A 20,341-nucleotide genomic window follows, 5' to 3' on the forward strand; every position below is an offset into this window, starting at 1 on the left:
GCTCCTGAAAATACTCCTCTACACTAATTACATAAAATCCTGACAGCAAACCACCCATTTTCATTAGGACAATGAATGAAAGTTTTGTGCTCACACCAAAGCTTTTAAGAACTAAACGGCTTCGTGCTTAAATGCTGGTAAATGGAAATATTAAGTGAAGTTCCTCTCATTTACTTCTCCATGAGATTACAGGTTGTCATTTGCATGACTTCAAACAAACTATCTTTACTGCCTGTGGACAAAAGCAAAACCAGCACAACAAATAGGAGATATTTTCCCATTTACTCATAAACGCTAATTAAATAAGTAAGCCTCTTGTGAATAAACTTCAATTAATGACAGGTTATTGTAAATTATTCTTGAAGCCTTTAATACCTTGTAGATTAGATTATTTAGTAACACAAACAGCTATCTGAAGATATCAGAAATGAATTCCTGGAAAACATAGCATTTTCCTACAGCTGCTATAAGAAGCTGTTTGCACATCTGTAGTTTGAGGGAACCTTGAGAATTCCCACTCCTGTTCCTGTCTACTGACAGAAATAAGACATGTCGAAAGCAACACTCCAAAGCGTGGTAAGAACTGAGAGGTATCAAAACTTGAACAGTAAACAAGAAAATCCTATTGCAAACAGTCCTCCAGCTAACTGAAACTCACTGTAGCTCCATCTGAACAGGGAACTCACCCAAATTCTCCTTGTGGATGTTCATCAGACGTTTTTAAATACTGTTTTTAACATTACCATGCTCTGCCCTGCAGAGTCAGAATTACACAGCGGTGCCTCGATCATTTCTATGGTTCATAAATCAGTCACTGACCAATTTCCAGCTATAGTTTTGTTGGAGATAATTGCAGAAGAAACAGCTTGACTTTTAGAACCAATTAGGCAATCACAATACGTAGACTTTTTTTTTTTTCAGCTCAATCACCCGAGATAATTTTACAGCAAAGTCAAAACAAGCATTTCAGACAAAGCTGATGAGCACTAGGGAGGCCTGGCTTAACCAGGCAGCTGGGTCGTGGTGAGCCAGGCACAAGGAGGTGCATGCTAAGGAGCAGCAGGAGCTGCTGCAGCATTCTGGGTTCAGAACTGAAACTCCTGAGGGTGGAAAAAGCAAGGTATTAAAGCAATAACACCGTTATTTCCTGACAGGCATTTAAAAACTGCTACCTTTAGTGAAATGAAAAACCTGAGAGCAGAATGAATTAAAACAAATTCTTTGATTTCCACCTGAAAAGCTCCAGCTTTGGCTGAAACTGAAAAAAGGAAGCTACTTGGGAGACTCAACCTAAAGTAACCTCTGCAGTCCTCAGCTTCATAGATACTCTGTTTTAGAGAGGAAAGTATGCAGTAAAACCATGCAAAACCTCACAGCATGGAGACAGAAAGGTAAGCAAGCGCCTGCAGCTAACTCATAAAGCAATGAATGATTGCACTGAAATATCAGTCTAGAAGTACAGCATCTCTCTTTGTATATTTCACAATCTGTGGAGCAAGCCGCCAGATTTTTATTTTTATTTCTTAAGAATTTAGAATTCAGGACTGTTTCTATGGATAAAGAAAATATTTGCAACTGCATCAGTGTTGATAAAAGAATACACAAAGAGAATCTTTTCAAACATTACCCATAACCTTTTTCCAGGGTTACAACTCAACTTGCTCCATCCAACACAGGAATTCAGGAAGACCACACACATCAGTGCCTTCACTAGCACACAGGGTGCAGCTCCCATAAAGGGAAGAACTGGAAGACAGCACCATGCTCAACACCTGGTAACTCCGACAGAGTTCAGCTGTGAATGAGATGGCAGCAAGTGAAGCAAAATGCCAGGATACAGAACTCACAGAGCCTTTTATTCCCCCCCCTTATGAATTATGTACGCTGCCAGAACACATTTTATCAGGAAATATTCACAGTTTTTTTGGCCTGTTTTCAGAAAGTCAAAAGGTGCAATCTGAATGCCTCTTCAAGTTGCTCCCAATTTGATACTGTAAGTATTAAGAAGGTCACAGTAACTTATTTTGAAGGTTTTTTCTTGTAAGAGCTCTGCTGCCACCACTAGGATATGGAAGATGAGACAATCTAAAACTTCCAAAGCCTGCTGAAAGGTTAAGAGTGCATCATACAGATGAATGCAGCAGCAGCCTAAGGCAAAGCTGGCTTGGTTTGTGCATGTGGCTTTTGAGGTTGGGTAGGCTTTTCTTTTGTTACCTATTTAAATGGCTTTGTTAATGCACGCAGAATGGCTGCACTGGTGACACCTGACAGTATTTGTCATCAAAATCCAACATGTTTCCTGCATTCTCCAACAAAACACTGTGGCAGCATTTTAGAGTATTTGACAAAGTTGGGCACTGCTCCTTCCTACAAAATCACATCACTCCACATAATGTTCTGGTCGAAAGTGAACACGTACCTACCACAGAATGATTCATGTCTATGGAAAAGTAACTTGTTTGGAGATAAACCTGCACAATGCTGTCTGTTCCATCCAAGGACTGTAATTGGTCTGGCATCTGAGCACTTGGAGACTAATGAAACTAATAGCACTGTTCTGGAAACGGGGCTTGCAGCTTCCCAGCATCCCTAAATGGCTGTTCCTGCTTGATTTTGTGAAGCTACTTCATGCGATCACATTTCTACAGAGGCAAAACATGGAAGTCAGGTTCTTGCTGTGGTGGCATTGCAAAAGCACACGAAGCCATCGCAGAGCAAGTGAGGGAACGCTGACTGAAACCGCATGCTTAAAATGGGCCCTCTGAAAACAAAACCTGAAGTTTTAAGCTATGAAATCTGTGGTGCTTCAGTGCCCACGGGGAGTAATGACACCCAGAGGGGATGCTAGATTTTAATTTACGGAGGGTAAAAACACCCTAAATTGCTTCATAAAGCTCATTAATTTCACTCTTCTGGCAACTGAGATACTAGGATGTTTCCTCTATGAAACTAATTAGTAAACTGATGCAAGAACAGAGCGGAAAAGAAAATTAATACATATCTTCCTAACCTTACTGACGATAGGAAGTTAAATACAGTGTCACTAATTATTCCCACCCACAGTCTTAACATGAAACACTATTTTAATCTTCCTAAGATACCGTAAATAAAGCTAGGAGAAGAGGTAAGAATGTATGTGCATTCTTGTCAAGTTGTACTACTGGCATAGGAATTTTCCAATTGTCTAAAGCTTAAACATTTGTAGTCCAAAAACTTCCTCTGGGAATGAAATAAAGAAACAAGAACAGAAGCAGTGTATTGAATTACCTAATGTCTCAATTTAAGCTAATTTGCAAACAGAAACGTAAGAGAGAAGACAAAGTATGCTTACTGATGAAAAATAAGCAGAAAGTATTTAAAAAACACAAAACAACATACTCTGGTTCCACTTTCCAGGAAATCAGGCAGCTCATAAGGACGTTTTAGAGATTAAAAGGAGGAAGACATAGATCTCATTCATAGTTAGAAAAAGCAAAGCAGGTATTAGACAAAAATTCTAAATCTGGCTTTTGAAAAGAAACAAACAGCTGACATGCTCACCCATTATCGACCCAGCTAATGCTCTTTGGGAACAAATTCTAGCAGGTTTCCTATCAAAGGCTGGAGAGATTTTTACTCAGTGCTCTGCAAGACTCTTCCGACAGCGAGGTCATGGAGCAGCAGACAACGGAGTGCTTTCCGTATGGAGATGAGGGCACTCGCTGCACTGAGGCACTCCTGGGGAGACTGTCACAAAGGATGTGTATCTCAGCCAGGAACTATGGCTCTGAATTTTTTCACACTGCCCAGCTGTTGTGGGACTGACCTCAGATGCCATTCTGCAATCATGGTGGCAAAACTGCCATCAACTTCATAAGGGGCAAATTCTACTTACGTTGTGGTGACTCGGGTAGCGTGACTGCAAGGCAAGCTTACAGGGCAGAGGCAGTCATTTCCCTGCTGGAATTACTAGAACAGGCAGGAGCAGCCTGCTTATGCAGTACTGAAGTGTGGACATGTTTCTTACCAGTTCCAACACTGGGGATGAAACACGATTCAAGGCACAGCAGTAACTACAGTCTAATTCTATGTTCCATACGGCATTTCTCCCAAATGCACTGTGCCTTTTAGTCTTCCAAGGAAAAAATGTTCTTAAGACAGCCTGCTGGCTTGTCAGAACTGTCAACACAATGGAAATTGGAAGGGTTATGGATTACTGTTGGTCCTGCTCACAGCGTGCTCTTCTATTTGTTGCCTGGGTAAAAAGACCACCAAGAAATCAGACCACCCTTACTGGAAGTGGTTTCTCAGGGTTACTGTAATCATATCATCCCACAAAACTTGTTATCACTCAAAGCAGCCACACTAGAAATAGACAACATTCCTATATCTGGTTAGCACAGTAATTGTTTCAGTATTGTCACCAGCTTGTTGAAAGACAAAAAACACAACAGTTGTTCCTAGAGCAAACTGCATTTATCTGACTCCTCGCAAGTCTGTAAAGGTAGTTTAAAAGATTATCTAGTTTGCTGTATGTATCTGAAAGGAAATAGTACCTTTAATGTTCTAGTTGGAGCCCAGCCAGTGCCATCAATTGAATGTTCTCTCAATAAACTGAAAAAAAGACAAACATATTATATACACTGTAATTTCCAGTTAGAGAAACTTTGTCTTCTCAGACAGCTATAACAACTTTGGAAGAAATTGCCACGTTAGTATTACATCCCTCTTGCACTCTATCTAGCATCAGGACTTTTGAAAGCACCAAAAATCGGTATGTTGTCCAAGAATTACATTCTTCACACAGCTCAGTTTGGTCAAAAATCAAATTATTCTAAGTATACTAAGTGTGACAGCAGTCCTGGCACTCCCAACAACGAGCCTTTATTTACCCCTGAATGCACAGACACACACAAGTGCTCCATTTCCAAACACGCTCATCTGTGGTGAGCAGGCAGTTCCAGCAGCATGTCCTGGCTCCTACCACATCTGGCACAGCTCAATCCCTCTAAGAGGATATTTTTTGGAGAGACATCTATTTATCAGAGAGGATTATTATCATCCTCCCTTCTGTACAGGGACTGCAGCTTCTTAAAATCAGGGATAGGAAAATGAAATAGCTCTGGTCTTTCCTCCATGCACGTGTATGAATTTTAGCTGACCTGCACACTGTGCTATGTAATAAGGCCACTGAAACTGTTGAGCCATTTACAAGATGAAAGAGTTGAGGTGTGTTCAGTCGGTCAGAAACTCCTGGAGCTCCTAGGTAAAAACATCATCAGACACGAGGAGTAAAAGTATTGGAGACTGGAGCGTAACTAAGAAACACCACAGGTGATGAAAGACTGAGAAAAGCAGAAGTCTCACTCATGTGCACGAAAGCAAAGTTAATACTCTGAGAAACTCCTGTAAGCATCATTTCACAATTGACTTCCTCTGTTAAGAAGCATTCTGAAACTGAAAACTCACACAGCAAAGTAACAAAGCACAGGGATTTATCAGTAGCAATAGCTTCTGCTGCTAACGTGATAGGGTTAAAGTGAAATACTCTAAAGCTATTCATTTTGCAGGGGGTTTTTTGTAGTCCTTCATTATCCCTTTAAGAGTCTAGGAAGAAGATGGACCAAGTATCCCATCTTAACCACGTTGCTAATCCCATTTCAGTGCCTTTGAAAAGACAAAATGTGCTTCCACCACCAACAGCATCCAAAACTAATTTCAAAAACATTAAAAAAACGTTTGGGCTTTTATTTTTGTTCATGTTATAGAAGTAAAGCAAAACAAGCAAAAATGATGCTGAACAAGGAAGAACCAAGGTTTTCAGGTTTTGAAGAAATAATGGACCTTATAAGCTTTCTTCTTCTCCTTCAATTTTGCTGCAGTACTTCCCTTTACTTTACCATACAGCCCCCAGTGAGCTTAAGAGCTAAGAATAAGTGAGCGCATACAAAAAAAGCATGCAAGTATCAACTGACAGAACTCCAAGCACCTGAGAACACCAGCCAAACCTCATTAACACCCCTGCAGCTCCCAAAGCCTCTCTCTCTATGCGAATCTCCAGCTCAGCAGCCAGGACTGAAGAGGACACACTCATTTCTCATGGTGCTTTGGCAGGAAAGCAATGCAGACAGATAAGTGTAGCTCTGCCTCGTATTTCAAATTTGCTGATACAACCCATTCTAAGAGCAGCACCCCCTTTCCTCCCATAGATCAGAAACAATCATTTGGCTCCTAACCAAAGCCCTTCCCCAGCACAGGGTGCCTGGAGAAACCACATCTTGTCTTCTCACCATAGAGCAGAAGCACAGCTACGAAGCAGCAAAACTTCAGAGTGGTTAAGCTTTTCCAAAAGCTTATGTGGGCAAGGAGGAAAAAAAAAGCCAAAGATCATCAGCAGAGGTGAAATAAAATCAGGGATATGTATTAGAAGTTCTATTATTAGGAAAAGGATGAACTGGTGTATGTGGCAAGCATATTGTTTCTAGATATCTTGGTGTTTCCAAGCAACATCCATAAGTACGGTCCAGATCTAATTTGAGTGACTGCAATTCATAAGGCACAGGAAGAATGCTTCTTGTGCCCCAATCTATTGCACCTGACTCAAGTTTAATCATTCACTGTGTTTTAATTAGGAACAATTACACACCGTGGTGTAAGGTATGCTCAGAAGAAAACAGCTGGAAAAATACTGATAAGGAATTACTTCTGCTTTAATAAGTACCCAAAGACATTTCTATATGAAGAGACTGATAGAAGCTGATTGCAGGTACTATATATAGATTGCATTCTCCATTCTAGCAGTCTGGGTTATTTTAGATTTCCCATCTAAACGGTAAGACATTCAAAGGTTTAATGTGCTTAAGTATCTGACAATCAAATAAAGCTGACATTTCAGTGCAGACGCCAAAGAAATGACTTCACTTCATTAACCAGAATTAAGATGTTCCAACACTACATTTGTCTGACATAATTAAAATCATTTGAAGAATAGACACACTGAAACATCCTCAAGAGTGCGAGGAGGCTTTGTTTAACCTCAAAAGATACAGCTCTATAGTCAAAGCTTAAACTTTTACCTATCCGTTGGTGTCCAGTATTTCCTGTTCAGTTTCTAAACGCTTCATCCATTCCTTGCCTTTACTTCAGCTCTTTGATTAACAGCACCCAGGTTCTCCCCATTGACCAGGTATCCACCACCACCCTCCAACAGCACCAGCTCCTCAGAAGCACGGAGCACATCACTGAAGCTCAAAGCACTGCTATCAGCTCTCCAGCTGCTACCAACCAATGAGCCAGAGCTGCCCACCAAGGGAGAAAGGCTACCCTGTGAAAGCTTTGTTTGCACCAGGACCTTGTATTTCAAATCTAAAGGACACAAAATATATCTTTTTAAGCACTGCCTTGCTACATGCGGCAGCAACTGTTTCGGATTTTCAGAACAGCTTTCAATCTTACTTATTTTCACCGCTTACGCTTCATTAGTATTTCTTTCATGTTCCATTAAGTTGAGGAATGACAGTCCTGCTTCTTACTTCTGTTTATGTTAAGCTTCCAGCCAATTTCACCACTGGGTACACGAAATGAAACACTGAAATCACAAGGTTTCTGGAACTGATTTTGAAGAGAAAACATTTACTATTGTGAAAAACCTGCCAGCAGTGTAGCTGTGTTCCTTTGGGAAAGGTCAGCTTTTGGGCTTCATACCCCGCCTCATGTTCCCCCAACTCTGTTTTCTTATAACCAGCATCTGTCTTTCAGTAGATATTATATGTGAAAATAAATACATATAGAATAGTTACTGTAAAGTTGAACAGATTTTTTTTTTTTTTTCTGTTCTGAAAAACAGTTTCCAAGCACTAAAATAATATAGGCATTAACAGAGCAAAGCCTTCAGCCTTCTCAGGGCCTGAAAATTATTCACCTATGAGGAGAGGAAAAAAGGGGAAAGGGAAGAAGCTGTGTCCAGATTGGATGTTACACTCTTATCCTAAACAAAACTTAAAGTTAAGTCTGAAATTGAAGAGCCAGGTTCTACCCAGCACATACTGCACAGCAAGAACAACACTTTCTGTATATTTCTATGTTTTTAACACATAGTGCTCTGATTTCTAGAAACCACTGACAAAAGTAACAGTGACTTGAAAATCACATACAACATTTCATCACACAGAAAGACCTTCAGGATATTAAAAAAAAAAAAAAAGAATGCTGTTGCTACCTTAAGCAGATTTCTCCTGTCTCTGTGATGTTTGGATGCCAGATTCTTGTCAAGCATTTTACTTTCGGAGGCTGCCAGGACAGAAAACAGAAAATTACAGTGTTATTCTTCAAAATAAAGCCAAATCACAGTTAAAAGTCACGGAATTGAAAAGAGAAATATATTTGATGCTCACAGCATATGTTTGCATGTTAAAGATCCTGACAGTGTAACTGCAGGAGGTACACCAGCTTTCTCTGTCCTTTTAGCTTCTTTCTACTCTCTACTAATGATGGCCTTTTTCCTCGGAAAAACTGATTTTAAAGCAAGACAAGAAAATTCATTCTCTTCTCTTGTCTCCTTCAGGGAAAGCAAAACAAAACCAGGTTAGTCTCTTAAGCACCGTTTCAGTGTGTCAGCTCCTGTGCAGAGCTGGATAGGAGTACAAAGAAAGGCAGTCCTATCCAAACTGAAGATGCTAATGTGAAAAGCCACCCGACTTATTTTTAGCTAAGGTCACCAGAATGTTGAATTAGACAGCGAGTTCTGAAACACGGATTCTTAAAATACAGTCTCATTTGCTCTACTTTTGTGAAGTAAATAAAAAGCAGGTCATAAAAATGCCGGTAGCTTAGCAACAGCATCTTATTCCATCGCTGTTCTCCAAATTACGATTCGCAGCTTTCAATCAGGCAGATAATTTCTTACAGCAGCCGTACTGTAAGACCAACACAGACCAGTAGCTTTCAGAACTTCAATTAAATCTGCTGTTATAAATGTGGAGCTATTTTCCCCCACTGCTTCCCAAGAAGTCCTCAGTCAGGAGAGAAAACAGCTCTAATAGCTGCATCTGCATAGCAGCACGCTGTGTTTTGTCTCACTGCTTTGTTCTCAATTCTCCAGCATCGTCTTAGGAATGTATTCAGATGTTATCCACTTAGCCCAGCTCCTTGGAGTAAAGGTGAGAGTGCACACATGATACCAACCTACCGAGAAAACATCTGTCCAGCACTTCAAGAAATCATCACCAAAGCACAGCTACAGTTTGTAGTACAGACATCAGCTTTTCTCCATAAACATTCACGTCTGCCCAACTGCTGCTCAACACTCAGCCTTCAGGAGGCACCTGTGGCAGTGCCGGATCACAGCACTGCTGAATAATGAGTGGCATGCAGAAAGGTCTGACTTTTCACCTTCCAAATCCACAAACGTTCACTTAGAAGTTCTCTGACAGCACAACCCTTCGTCAGCTACGCCCTTATGTTGTTTTGAAAGATTACGCCTAGTTATCACAAAAAATAAAGAGAGGAAGCAGCAGTACTTATTCCACCTGGTGACTCCGGATAAAAGAGCAGATTTTACCATACGTGCCTTCCAGCAGAGAATGTACTGATGAATAGAAGTAAGTTTTATACAAACTAAACCTTTACAAGAAACTCCCAAATCTACAGTCATTCAGAGTGAAATAATTGGCACCTTGGTTTTCTGTAATGTGGAAAAAACAACTAATCTTTTATCCTTTCACCACACACCAAAGTGCTTCTTATCACTAAGAATAAGAGAAACCCGCTGCTGACAGTGAGATAAAGGTTTTCCTTCTCTCCCCTTCTTCTCCTTTTACAGAGAGACAAGGACAACACGAGCACTACCATAACAATTAGCTTCAGCCAAATTCTCCTTTGAATTTTTGCTTCAAGCTATCTTTGAATCTTCCTTACACCAACAAATCCATGCAAGCTTTCCTTGAGATGCTTCAGTCGAATGCCTCAAACCATCTCCAGGTCACGGATGTGACAGCAAAGCTTAGAAAACCTGTTTATTTCACTGCTCGTAAGTTCATCCTTCTCTTCAGACTCTGCAAGGCATACATGCAGATCCACTCTCACCACAGGGCACAGCAGCAATCTCAGTTATTTTCTTCTCCAGTTCTCAGAAGCCACTTATGTTTTCAGATCCCTTGTGAGTTTTTATCATGGAACCATCCTTGCTTCCATTTCTGCTCTCAGCTGACTTCACCATATCAGTTTGTATTCATAAGCCTCAAAACACAGCACAAACAGTACAGGAGAGTGTTGCAAGCAGTTGACATCTATGCATATATTTACTTCAATTAGGGCAGAAGTTTCATTTTATAGAACAAGCCTTTATCAAGTTTGTCCCTTTTCTTTAAGGACATTGCTAACAATCTCTCCCACGTTACTCTCACTGGATCAGAGGTTGGATATAAAGCACCAACCAGGACGTGAACTTCACTTCAGACCCTGACTGGTTTGGCAAGCCAAATCACACTGATGTGACAAGTGTGCTAACGTGGGAATGCTGTATCTATCCAATCCTATGCAGCAAGGCCACCAAAGAGAATGAATCTCATGACTAAGAGATTATCATCCAGTTCTTCAGGATTCCAATCCCTTCCAATTGCTGTTTCACAGCTGAGATGCTTGCAAGGAAAAGGTCTAAGAAGAGCAGCTCTGCTGTTAAATTCCCAGCTTCCGACCTCTACCTAAGGTCATAAAAACCTTGGAAAACTGATTTTGTGTTGCTATCTTTACCATTAACTAGGTTTGAGTCCTTAAAGCATCAGGTCCCCCGTCCTGTAGCAATCAATTGCACCTTAAGGAAGAATGGGGTTGTCGTGCTTTTTTCTTTGCTGCTGTTGTTTTAAATCAAGACATCCCCCGGTCAGTAGATTACTATTATTTAAAAAAAACAACCAACAGCAACAATTGCTTCCCTCTCTCACTGACTCGTTTCTGGGCAGCTGATCAACCGAGAAAGCAGTGCTTGGGGAACAGATGCTGCAGAGACAGAGGTCAGCACTTGGCACCGGAGGCTTTGCCGCGTACTCCATTATTTGCTTGCCACTTCACAGCTTCCTCTGATGTCTGTGACAACAACAATCCCGGAGGTTTTCGTAGGCACAAACGCTGGCAAGCTTCTGTTTGCTGCACAGAAATGTTTGTGAATACATTCATTTCCTAAAAGGCATTTTTTTAATGCCTTAAAATGCCAAGTGACAGTATTACCAAACAGATTGCAGAGTTTCTAACAGCATCACAGTTTGAGGAGACACTAAGAATTAACTTATGCTGCTCTCGTGACAGTACTGCAAGACTTGCATCATATCCAGATGCTTTCTCCTCCTACACAACATCCCAGCACCTCAAAGAATAGGTAATATTAAGTGTCAACCTTCTGAAGACTTGCAGTGCCATTGAAAAACACTTAATAGCTAGTATCAATACCATTAATTGTATCAGCACAATATCTTCTCCGAGTTGCTTCAACTTCAAAGAGGGGAAAGACCTCCCAGGATTAATTTCTTCTTTCCTTTTTGTATTCAGAACATGGAAATTACTTATGGGAAAAGCTGCACAGAGTCTGAAAGATATCAAGAGCTCAAGATTACCAGTTAGCGTGTGATGGCAACAAAACAGCACCATAGGAGTCAAGAAAATCTTGGCTATGAAGGGAAATCAGAGTGATTACAGGTGTTTGGATCCAAACAGTGGATTCTGAAGATGCCAGGTTTTCTTACGGCTCCAAAAATCAGCCAGGCCAAATCAGACACTTATAGGAGGAACAGATCTGACATGCGCAAATCCTTTTTCAAGTTAGTTTTGGGTCATGTATGGGATGAAGTCTTTCTTTCGGGATGCTTTTCACCCCAACAGTCCCTGGAAAGCAGACGTGTTAGCTGAGGACCATGTGCGTGCACTGGTGTCCTTGTGACCGACTCTGCTTCCTTCCTTAGGGCTGCATGAAGCATCACCTCTGACTGTCTGCTCAGAAGGCACAGGAAAAGGATGACCAGAAGTGCCCATGCAGGCCCCTCTGCCAATATGGGAGTTTGAAGACACTTGTAACGTTACGACTGCTCTGCAGTAGTGCTAACATTACTAGCAGTACTAACTCAGTAACAGTGAAGACAATCACTGAGATGACCTAACAGGAAAATGCACAGCTGCAGTGCCCAAAGAGTTCCCCTCTATGGGAAACACACTGCTTTAAAAGAAGTCCTTGGTAAAACAAGGATGAGATCTCTCCTCGATGAGATCTCTTTCCTCTCTTTAGCCTGCCTGCAAAGCACAGTGAAATGCATCCTGTCAGCTTGCAGAAGCAGTGTGACACAAATTACCTCTCGCAATGCAGCACAGATCTATCTGAACAATTCCTCTTGCACAACCAGCAACTGATTAGAAATGAAAACCTTTTCCTGTTCTCCTATTCAGATGCTTCTAAAATTACCCATCTCTCCAACAGCTTAAGTAGTTTTAATTACAGATATAATGGAAGAACCCTTATAATATGTTATTGCCTTACAGATAATCACCACAAACATTTCCAGTACCACATACAGCAGCTCAGTGATGCAGAAGTGCCTGATCAACCAGCTGCGTGCTCTGGGCACAAGCAAGAGGCAGCACTTCACAGCAGAGCTAACCCCAAAGCATCCTTCCCACATGTTAGGCTCTTGAATCTCTGCCCTGAGGGACTGCACAGCCTAGGTGGCACAAGCCAGTGCCTTATGCTCACAGATCCACTATTACCTCAAGTGCTTTGCTTCCCTGACACAACAGCACGCATCAGTTTCAGTTCACAACACAAAGCTTACCAAGTTTTTCCTCTTCAGTTACAATTTTAGCAATTTAACATAATTTAATTAACATCCTGTGCTCTCGTTACTGTGAAGCAAGTCCTTTCCTGCAAGAGTTGTTCAAATGAATGCCTTAAAGATAATAATAGAAGAAATTTAAATGAGTATATATTTTGTATTTCTCCATGTATTCAGCAATGCCACAGTGGTTAAACTGCTTTATTGATGATGACTAAAAAGTCAGATGGACGAGAATATGGGAGGGTTCCCCTTCTGCCATGAATGCCACGTTCCTCCAGGTACTTTTGATGGCACAGTTCATTCACATTAAAAGGAGAACGCAATTACTTAGTGACCACCTTACTTATAGTATGTTCATAGTGTGTATAAAACTGTCACCATGGAAAGTTTTCTGGTGAGGTTACGTGGGGAACTTATAAAAAAAAAGCAACTGCAAACATGAGATGCGCTAAAAGAACCTACCTAGAAGGACACACAGGATCCAGGGTTTGGTTATATAATAAAATAAAAGGAATAGAACACTAAACTGCAATAGAGTTTGAGATTTCCGAAGAAAAATACTTTATTCTTACCAAAAACTCCCAGGAAAACAGTGAAGGAGAGAAAAAGCTGTGAACAGAGATCAAAACCCATTCCCTGAAGCTGTGCAGGACCTGAGATGGCCACCACTTAACTCAGATAGCTGGATAGCTAAAATACTGCTAAGTGTTGTTCATCTCTTGACCAGTGACAATGGAAAATTGAGCTGATTCAGAAATAACTACCGTCCTCCACAAGCAATAACTTAAAAAATATAGTGCATGCCCCCTTGATTATAAGCACCAGGAATATTAGAGAACTTATGAAGGCATGTTCTGGAATGGCAGCCCAGTCTCCCCACTCCCAGAGGCAGATCTTTTCTACCCCACTGGAGCTCTTCAAGCTCAGACTGAGAATTCAGGCCATCCCACTCCAGACAGCTGCTCCTCCTGTGTGTGTATATACATACTGCACAAAAACAGGGCTGCGACAGCAGCCGCTGCGCATATATGATGCTGAATTTCATCTTGGTGCATTTGAACCCAAGTCAAAGGTCTTCTCGGACCTCTGCTATCCTCTCCTACTCATTCTTCAGCCTCTCTGAAAGAAGACTTCTCAAATAATAACATCAAATGTCAGAAAACAAAAAAGATGTAAGAAAAAAAGTTATGAACGCAAGCAAAATAAAACATGTTCAAACTAAAAGTGAGGCTTCCTTCCTGCTGCAGCTCATACCTCCGCATGCAATTATTGCAATTTAAATGCTCAAATGAATCTAATTTCCCTATACATCATCAGAACACAGAAGACCAAGAGTAATTCATGAGAACCAGACATACGCCCCACCTGTTTTCCATTTTTGGAGTTTGCTTTTTCCTACAGACTGCTGAACTCTGAAAACAATGTCTACAGTTATTTTTATTGTAATTGTACCTCCTCCTCTCTTGCCAGTCTGTAATTTTAGTAGAGTAAAACAAAGCAATGATGTTTCTCATGTTCAAAAGAGCAAGTTCCTTGGAGCTTTCTGTTTGTCTATAATAAGAAACTGTGATCATGGGGACATCCTCTGGAAAGCTGCTTGCTTAATAACCATTGAAATAAAGTGTTTTTTTTTATAGATAGCTAAGCAGTTTGGGAGACAACCAGCAGAATTAGTGGAGTGCACCAAAGGCCACTTGCCACCATCTCTGCACTTTCCACGTCCTCCACTGCACCCTCTAAAAAGGAGTGGAGCACTACAGTCCAACAGCAGAAATATAAGCACAAGCTGAAGGCCCCACAAAAATAAAAAGCAAAGACTTCTCCTTTCTGTTCAGTTGTATAACTCCCTCTTCTAGACACTATTTTTTTGGTGAGAATAATCAAGCTCGGGTCTCAAAAATAATTACCAAGGGAGAACAGATGAGAGTGGAACCTCAGCCAAATAAGTCTGACTCCTCATTTGCATTTCCAAGCATCCTCTGCCAGAGCATTTTTTTTCTTTAAGGAATAACATCGGTTTCAGATGCTGCACTACCAAAATGTAACCAGACTGTTCTGTATTTTGATGGCATTTCAGCAAGAGAGAGAAGCCCCTCTCTTAGACTCAATGCCAACTTCCCTCTGTCCCAATACACAGAAAGGAAATGTAACCACCTTTAGACCAATAATAAGATACTTACCACCATATTGTAGGCATCAGGAACTTCAATTTCAAACTGAAATTTTCCACCTTGGTAATAGCCCTCATCTAGCAAAGAAAAAGAACCACAAATATTAAAACAGTTCACTTAGAGAAAATAACCAATGCTGTGTTATACAAATCATGTCATTAACGAGATTCAAATAACAGCCTCAGGTCATCACCAAAAACCCAAACGCCAAAGCACTAGCTGCTTCCAACTCCAAAAAGAAAGCTGGTTACACACCTTGCTGCTAATGCATGCTAAATCCTTCTTAACCACAGCACCCTCAGACTTGCACCAGCAATTACTGTCACAGTAGGAATAATGGTGTGCCAAGAGCACGTGCACCACAATAAAAAAGCAAGTCAGGTCTTTTGACTGACAATTATCTCCCAGAGGGTGATGCACCAATTAGGAAAATCCGCCTGCTTCTCCGTCAACCTGAGATCCAACACTGAATTATGAAAAGTGCTAAATTGTAAAATATGAATTCTGAACATACCCAGTTGCATGTAACCAGAGACAATAGGCAACAGGCTGTCATTCCTGAGATGGCTGTGCTTGGATGCTGAAATGCTTGCAAGCAATCTGATACGTGTCTGTCTGGCATTGCAACTACAGAGTTTTGTCATTATTCTTGCTCTCTGCATCACATCGTGCAGCCACAGCAAAGAACTGATAGTCAGGAGAGGTTGGTTATCCTCACACAACTGTTTAATATGCAATTTTTAAAAACAACATCGCAAAGGAAAGCTTGGCAAAGCAATCCGTGGTTTAGAGAACGATTAAAAAGACACATTTCTTATTATCTTATTATCTAACTTCCAAAACGCTTCTAGCTCTCCTATTATACATCACCAAAATCCCACTAGGATGAAGTGGTGCCTTCTGGACCTATTCCCTTCCCACATCTAGTGCTACCAGAGCATGGAAACAGAGCATGGCTGATCTTTCCCATCCCATACAGGTTTATGGCTGCCTCCATGCTGGAACTGCTGGCTTCCAGCACCCAGCCCACCCAAACCTTTCATCATCCCACAGACATCTGCACAGAACTGCCAGCCTCACCCAGTGCAAAGCTCACTTTAATAACCTACTGAGAGTACACATTTTTCAAATACATCCTTCACTTCCAGTTCAATTTTGACATGCACTTAATTTATTAAGCAGACCTCTCAGGCATGCTGCTGTGCTTTATCAGCACAGAGCTGCACATGCATTGGTTTTGATGGGAAAAAAATACACAAGTCAAAGCATTTTTATTTTGCATTCAAACATACTGGAGATAAAGCAAAACATCTCTGAAGAATCAAGTATATAAAGGTGAGTAACACCAAATATCCTTTTGATGAAACTGCTGCCTATCAGATTTGCCACACGCTCAAAGTAAGATGTTGTTTTAAGAAAGATCCATTATAGCAATGGTTCAATGCTCCACCTGGAACTCAAACAGCACAGTCACCACCGAGCAACCCTACAGGATGCAACTGACTGCACTTCATTCACCACTCAGCACACGTGAAATCTATTTAACCAAGTTGCAGGAATCCTCACTGTTCCCAAGCATGATGCCACACCTTGTAAAAACCACAGCTGGAAGAAATAAATGCACAGGTCTTCCACTGAGCAGGGCAAAACAAACAATACCAATCTCTTCAGTGCCTTCTACAGTACTAACCATGCAGATCAGTCCTCCATCAGTGTTCCTTGGTTCACAAGCACTTAAGCTATCACTTCTCAACATCACTTTATTGATCTGGACAAGGGGATTGATGCATTCTCAGTACATCTGCAATGACACCAACTCATGTGAAAGTGCTGATCAGTCTGAGGGTAGAAGGTCCTGCAGAGGGATCTGGATAGGCTGAGGCCAATGGGATGAGGTTCAACAAGATCAAACGCCAGGCTTTGGTCACAACAACCCCATGCAATGCTATAGGCTTGGCACAGAGTGGCTGGAAAGCTGCACAGAGGAAAATAACCTGGGGGTGATGATCTGTATGACCTTAGAGCTCTTTTCCAGCCTTAACCGTTCTAGGCTTCCATGGGAAGCTATCACATGCAATGTGATGTCTGCACAGGGAGAAATAAGGCTGCTGCAAGGCAAAGGAGAAACAGCACCCCTGTGAAGGCTGCTCAGGAAGCCCAGCAGCAGAAAGTCATTTTTCATTGGCTTAATTTCAATAGTCCCTGGATTCCGTGGCCTTGGAGTGTAGCACACAGCAGCCCTTCATGTTCTACCCCTGCTAATGCAAAATAGGTATGTCTACATGTGTCTTGCGTCAAAGAAAACCCTCAGATTTAATCAATCTTCACTGTAATCCAATTGTTCAAAAACAAAAATACTCAAAAACAGCTCCAGGGAAGGACAGCTTGCCAGAAGGTTGTCAGTGTGCTGCCAGCTGAACAGTAAGAGAAAAGCCACGCTCTGCATCTCTGCACACTGAAAACACCAGGCACAGATGCCATCTGCAGGAACATACAGGTTGGTACTCATCTAAAAGCACGGGTAGCAAGACAGCTGATGACATTGCTCAAGAAAATGCACAGGGAAGGGGGGGGAAAAAGAAACAAAAAATGGTGAAGAGTTGTTCTTCACTTTCTCCACCTCTTTACCATCAGGCAGACACAGTTCAGGGCAGCTCCACACCCACCCAGCCCAGGCAGGGACTCCCAGCAACAACATGGAAATCAGTCAAAGCTGCATGAAATCATCATGGCAAAAAGACTGCAGTGTGTCCCATGGGATTAGTGAGACAAATTGGTGTACAAATGGTTGAGATGAGAACTGGAATTAGTGCAAGAGGTACAGCAGGACCAGACGATGGAAGAACACTCCCTTTCCTTAGCAAAAAACTTGTTTTAGATTAGCTCAAACGCTTTTTAACCACATATTAGCAGTTCCACAAGCCACAAGAAATTCCTATTGTATTACATTTGTTTTCTTTATTTTTCTGTGTTCTACACAAGGCTGAGAAATCTCTGCAAGACCTACAGCACTCCAGACGTGGCACTTTACAGTGCAGGTTAGAGGGCCCATGAGAACTGATTGGCATTCAAACACCACTTCTACAAAGCTCAAGATCAGTATATATATATCTTACCTAGGGGTAAGAAATCAGGCAAAAGTGGCAGGAGACCTGTATGGATGAGCACAGGACTCGTGGAAGACCTCAAATGGATGAAATCCTGTCAAATGCATGCAGGAAAGGTGTGTGCCCACTTGAGAGAGACACAGTAATGCTGCCAGAGGGGATGAAATGAGGAAGGCTAAGGCTGAGGCCCACTGGAAAGGGAGATCAAGAACAACAAGAAACACTTCTTCAAATATGTCAATAGCAAAAGGAAAGCTGGAGAAAAATGTCGGTCTGTTGGTGAATGAGGTGGGTGACTGGTAATGGAGGACACTGAGAAGGCAGAGTTGCTGAATGCTTTCTTTGCTTCAGACTTTCCTAAGACTGACCCTCAGGAATCCCAGCAAGGGTTTTGACACTGTCTCCCGTAACATTCTCATAGGTAGGCTTCAGAACTGTGGGACAGACAAGCTGACGGTGAGGTGGATTGAGAACTGGTTGATTGGCAGAGCACAGAAGGCTGCAGACAACGGTGCAGTCTAGTTGAGGGCTGTAACTAGCAGCAGAGCACTGGAACAAGCTGCCCGAGGGGGCTGTGGAGTTCCTTTCTCTGGAAATATTCAAAACCCACCTGGATGCTTTCCTACTGTAATCTACTATAGGGAACCTGCTTTAGCAGAGGGTTGAATTAGATGACAACCCAAGGTCCCTTCCAACACCTACAATTGTATTCTCTTCCCTGCCCTCATACAGACTCAAAAACCCTCTAATTTTCAGCCATGTAACAGTGCTGGAAAGAACTGAAGTTCTGGCAAAGCTAATAGTAAGCAAAGCAGTGTAAATGAAAGAGGTAATTAAAATAGTTTTAGCTCATAACTTGTCCATTTACAGGAGATTTTTCCAAGAAGTGAATATGTCTGAGCTCCAGTTTGTGTCTCCTGCTTAAATTTACGTCTTCAAGCTACATTAACATTCCTCCTACTGCAGTCTCAAGTTTCTTTACTAACAACCTAATACTAATCTGTGATGTGTACTCATGGTTAAATGCACAGCAAAGATACAGAATTATTTTACATTTAAAAGAAAATGTAAGATAATTTGGACAGGCCACAAAGGATGTGAATTTGATAGCAGCTCCTTGAATCGTAAGCATTGAAAAGCTCGGCCATGCTCACTGACATTTGTCATTTTATGGTATGCAAAGCAGAAAACAGGCATTTTATTAATTCCCTGAAGAATGTGACTCAAATAATCACGCTAACCCTAACCTACACAACTGCATGGGAAACAAATTAATTAACTCTATGCATTCCTCTAGTCTTCGTCATGTACACGCCACCTAAACTCACCTCTCCCCTCTGCCCAGGTCATTACTGTGTTTCACTTTCAGCTTCAAATTCCGTGCTTCAAATACCAGCGCAGAGGCAGGCCTCCATGTTGCAAATATCCATCTCCTTATTTTCCCTAGCATTTGATCCAATAAGGTACAGATACCAAAATAGGAACAGAGGCAAGTGGTGCCACGAGCACATTTTTCAGTGACAGAAAAAATTGGTTGATATGACACAAGGAAAAAGCAGCTCCAGCAGCAGCATCTGTCTCAGGGGCAAGCAGTTTATCCATCGTGGCTGAAAGACCTGTTTTACTCTTTTTCCAATGCATGCTGCTATACATTCTCTCACCGAGCACTGCCAGACCATAAAGGAACCAGAACTTCTTAAGCACAAGCCAAAATAACAATTTTTATACGATGAGGATTTCTAGAAGTAATTTGGATGTGCAGTGCTAGAAACAATTCCAGGCAGGGTGAGGAAGAACAGCCCTTCTCTCCCTGTTCACATTCATGCAATGCTGTCTCAGCACTACAAAAAATGGTTGTCTCCCATCTAGAATTTTACCCATTTGAGCCAGAAGCATTCTGAGACAATAATTTTGCTGCCTCTCTGTCACCTCAGAGAAAACTGAGATTTAGCATATTCCAAAGGTGATCAGAAAACTGCAGTGGTTCCTTGGTATGTGCTGTGTTCTGCTCTGAGAGAGCTGTGCCAAGCTGCCGCTGATCACAAGATTCTGTACCTGAATTATGCACAGCTGAAAATAGATGTTTACTTTGGGCAGGCTACAACTGCAGCCACTTCAGCTGTGCAGCTATATCTGGAGCAAGAAAATGTTCATTAAGATCATCTCATTCCCGAGACCGTTTAACGAAGCCAGCACAAAAACCATGCACTGCACTCAGCAATTGTCTTCCAAACTGCAACAGCTTGCACAGCAGTTAACAGACCAAACA

General features: G+C 41.6%; 1 protein-coding gene across 2 annotated transcripts in view; it reads right to left on the reverse strand.

Moving 5' to 3' along the window:
* Window positions 1-20,341, reverse strand: part of UBE2F (ubiquitin conjugating enzyme E2 F (putative)) — a 65,081-nt gene that overhangs the window by 29,646 nt on the left and 15,094 nt on the right. For both annotated transcript variants that reach the window (XM_042821961.1, XM_042821960.1), the window contains 3 exons: window positions 14,975-15,042; window positions 8,198-8,268; window positions 4,536-4,593 (listed from right to left, as the gene is read on the reverse strand). In XM_042821961.1, the coding sequence (XP_042677895.1) occupies window positions 4,536-4,593; window positions 8,198-8,268; window positions 14,975-15,042 (197 nt within the window). The remainder of the gene's footprint in view (window positions 1-4,535; window positions 4,594-8,197; window positions 8,269-14,974; window positions 15,043-20,341) is intronic.

This window comes from Centrocercus urophasianus, unplaced genomic scaffold, assembly GCF_019232065.1.
Source record: "Centrocercus urophasianus isolate 14NV4802_14NV808 unplaced genomic scaffold, USGS_Curo_1.0 seq_20, whole genome shotgun sequence".
Taxonomy (NCBI): domain Eukaryota; kingdom Metazoa; phylum Chordata; class Aves; order Galliformes; family Phasianidae; genus Centrocercus; species Centrocercus urophasianus.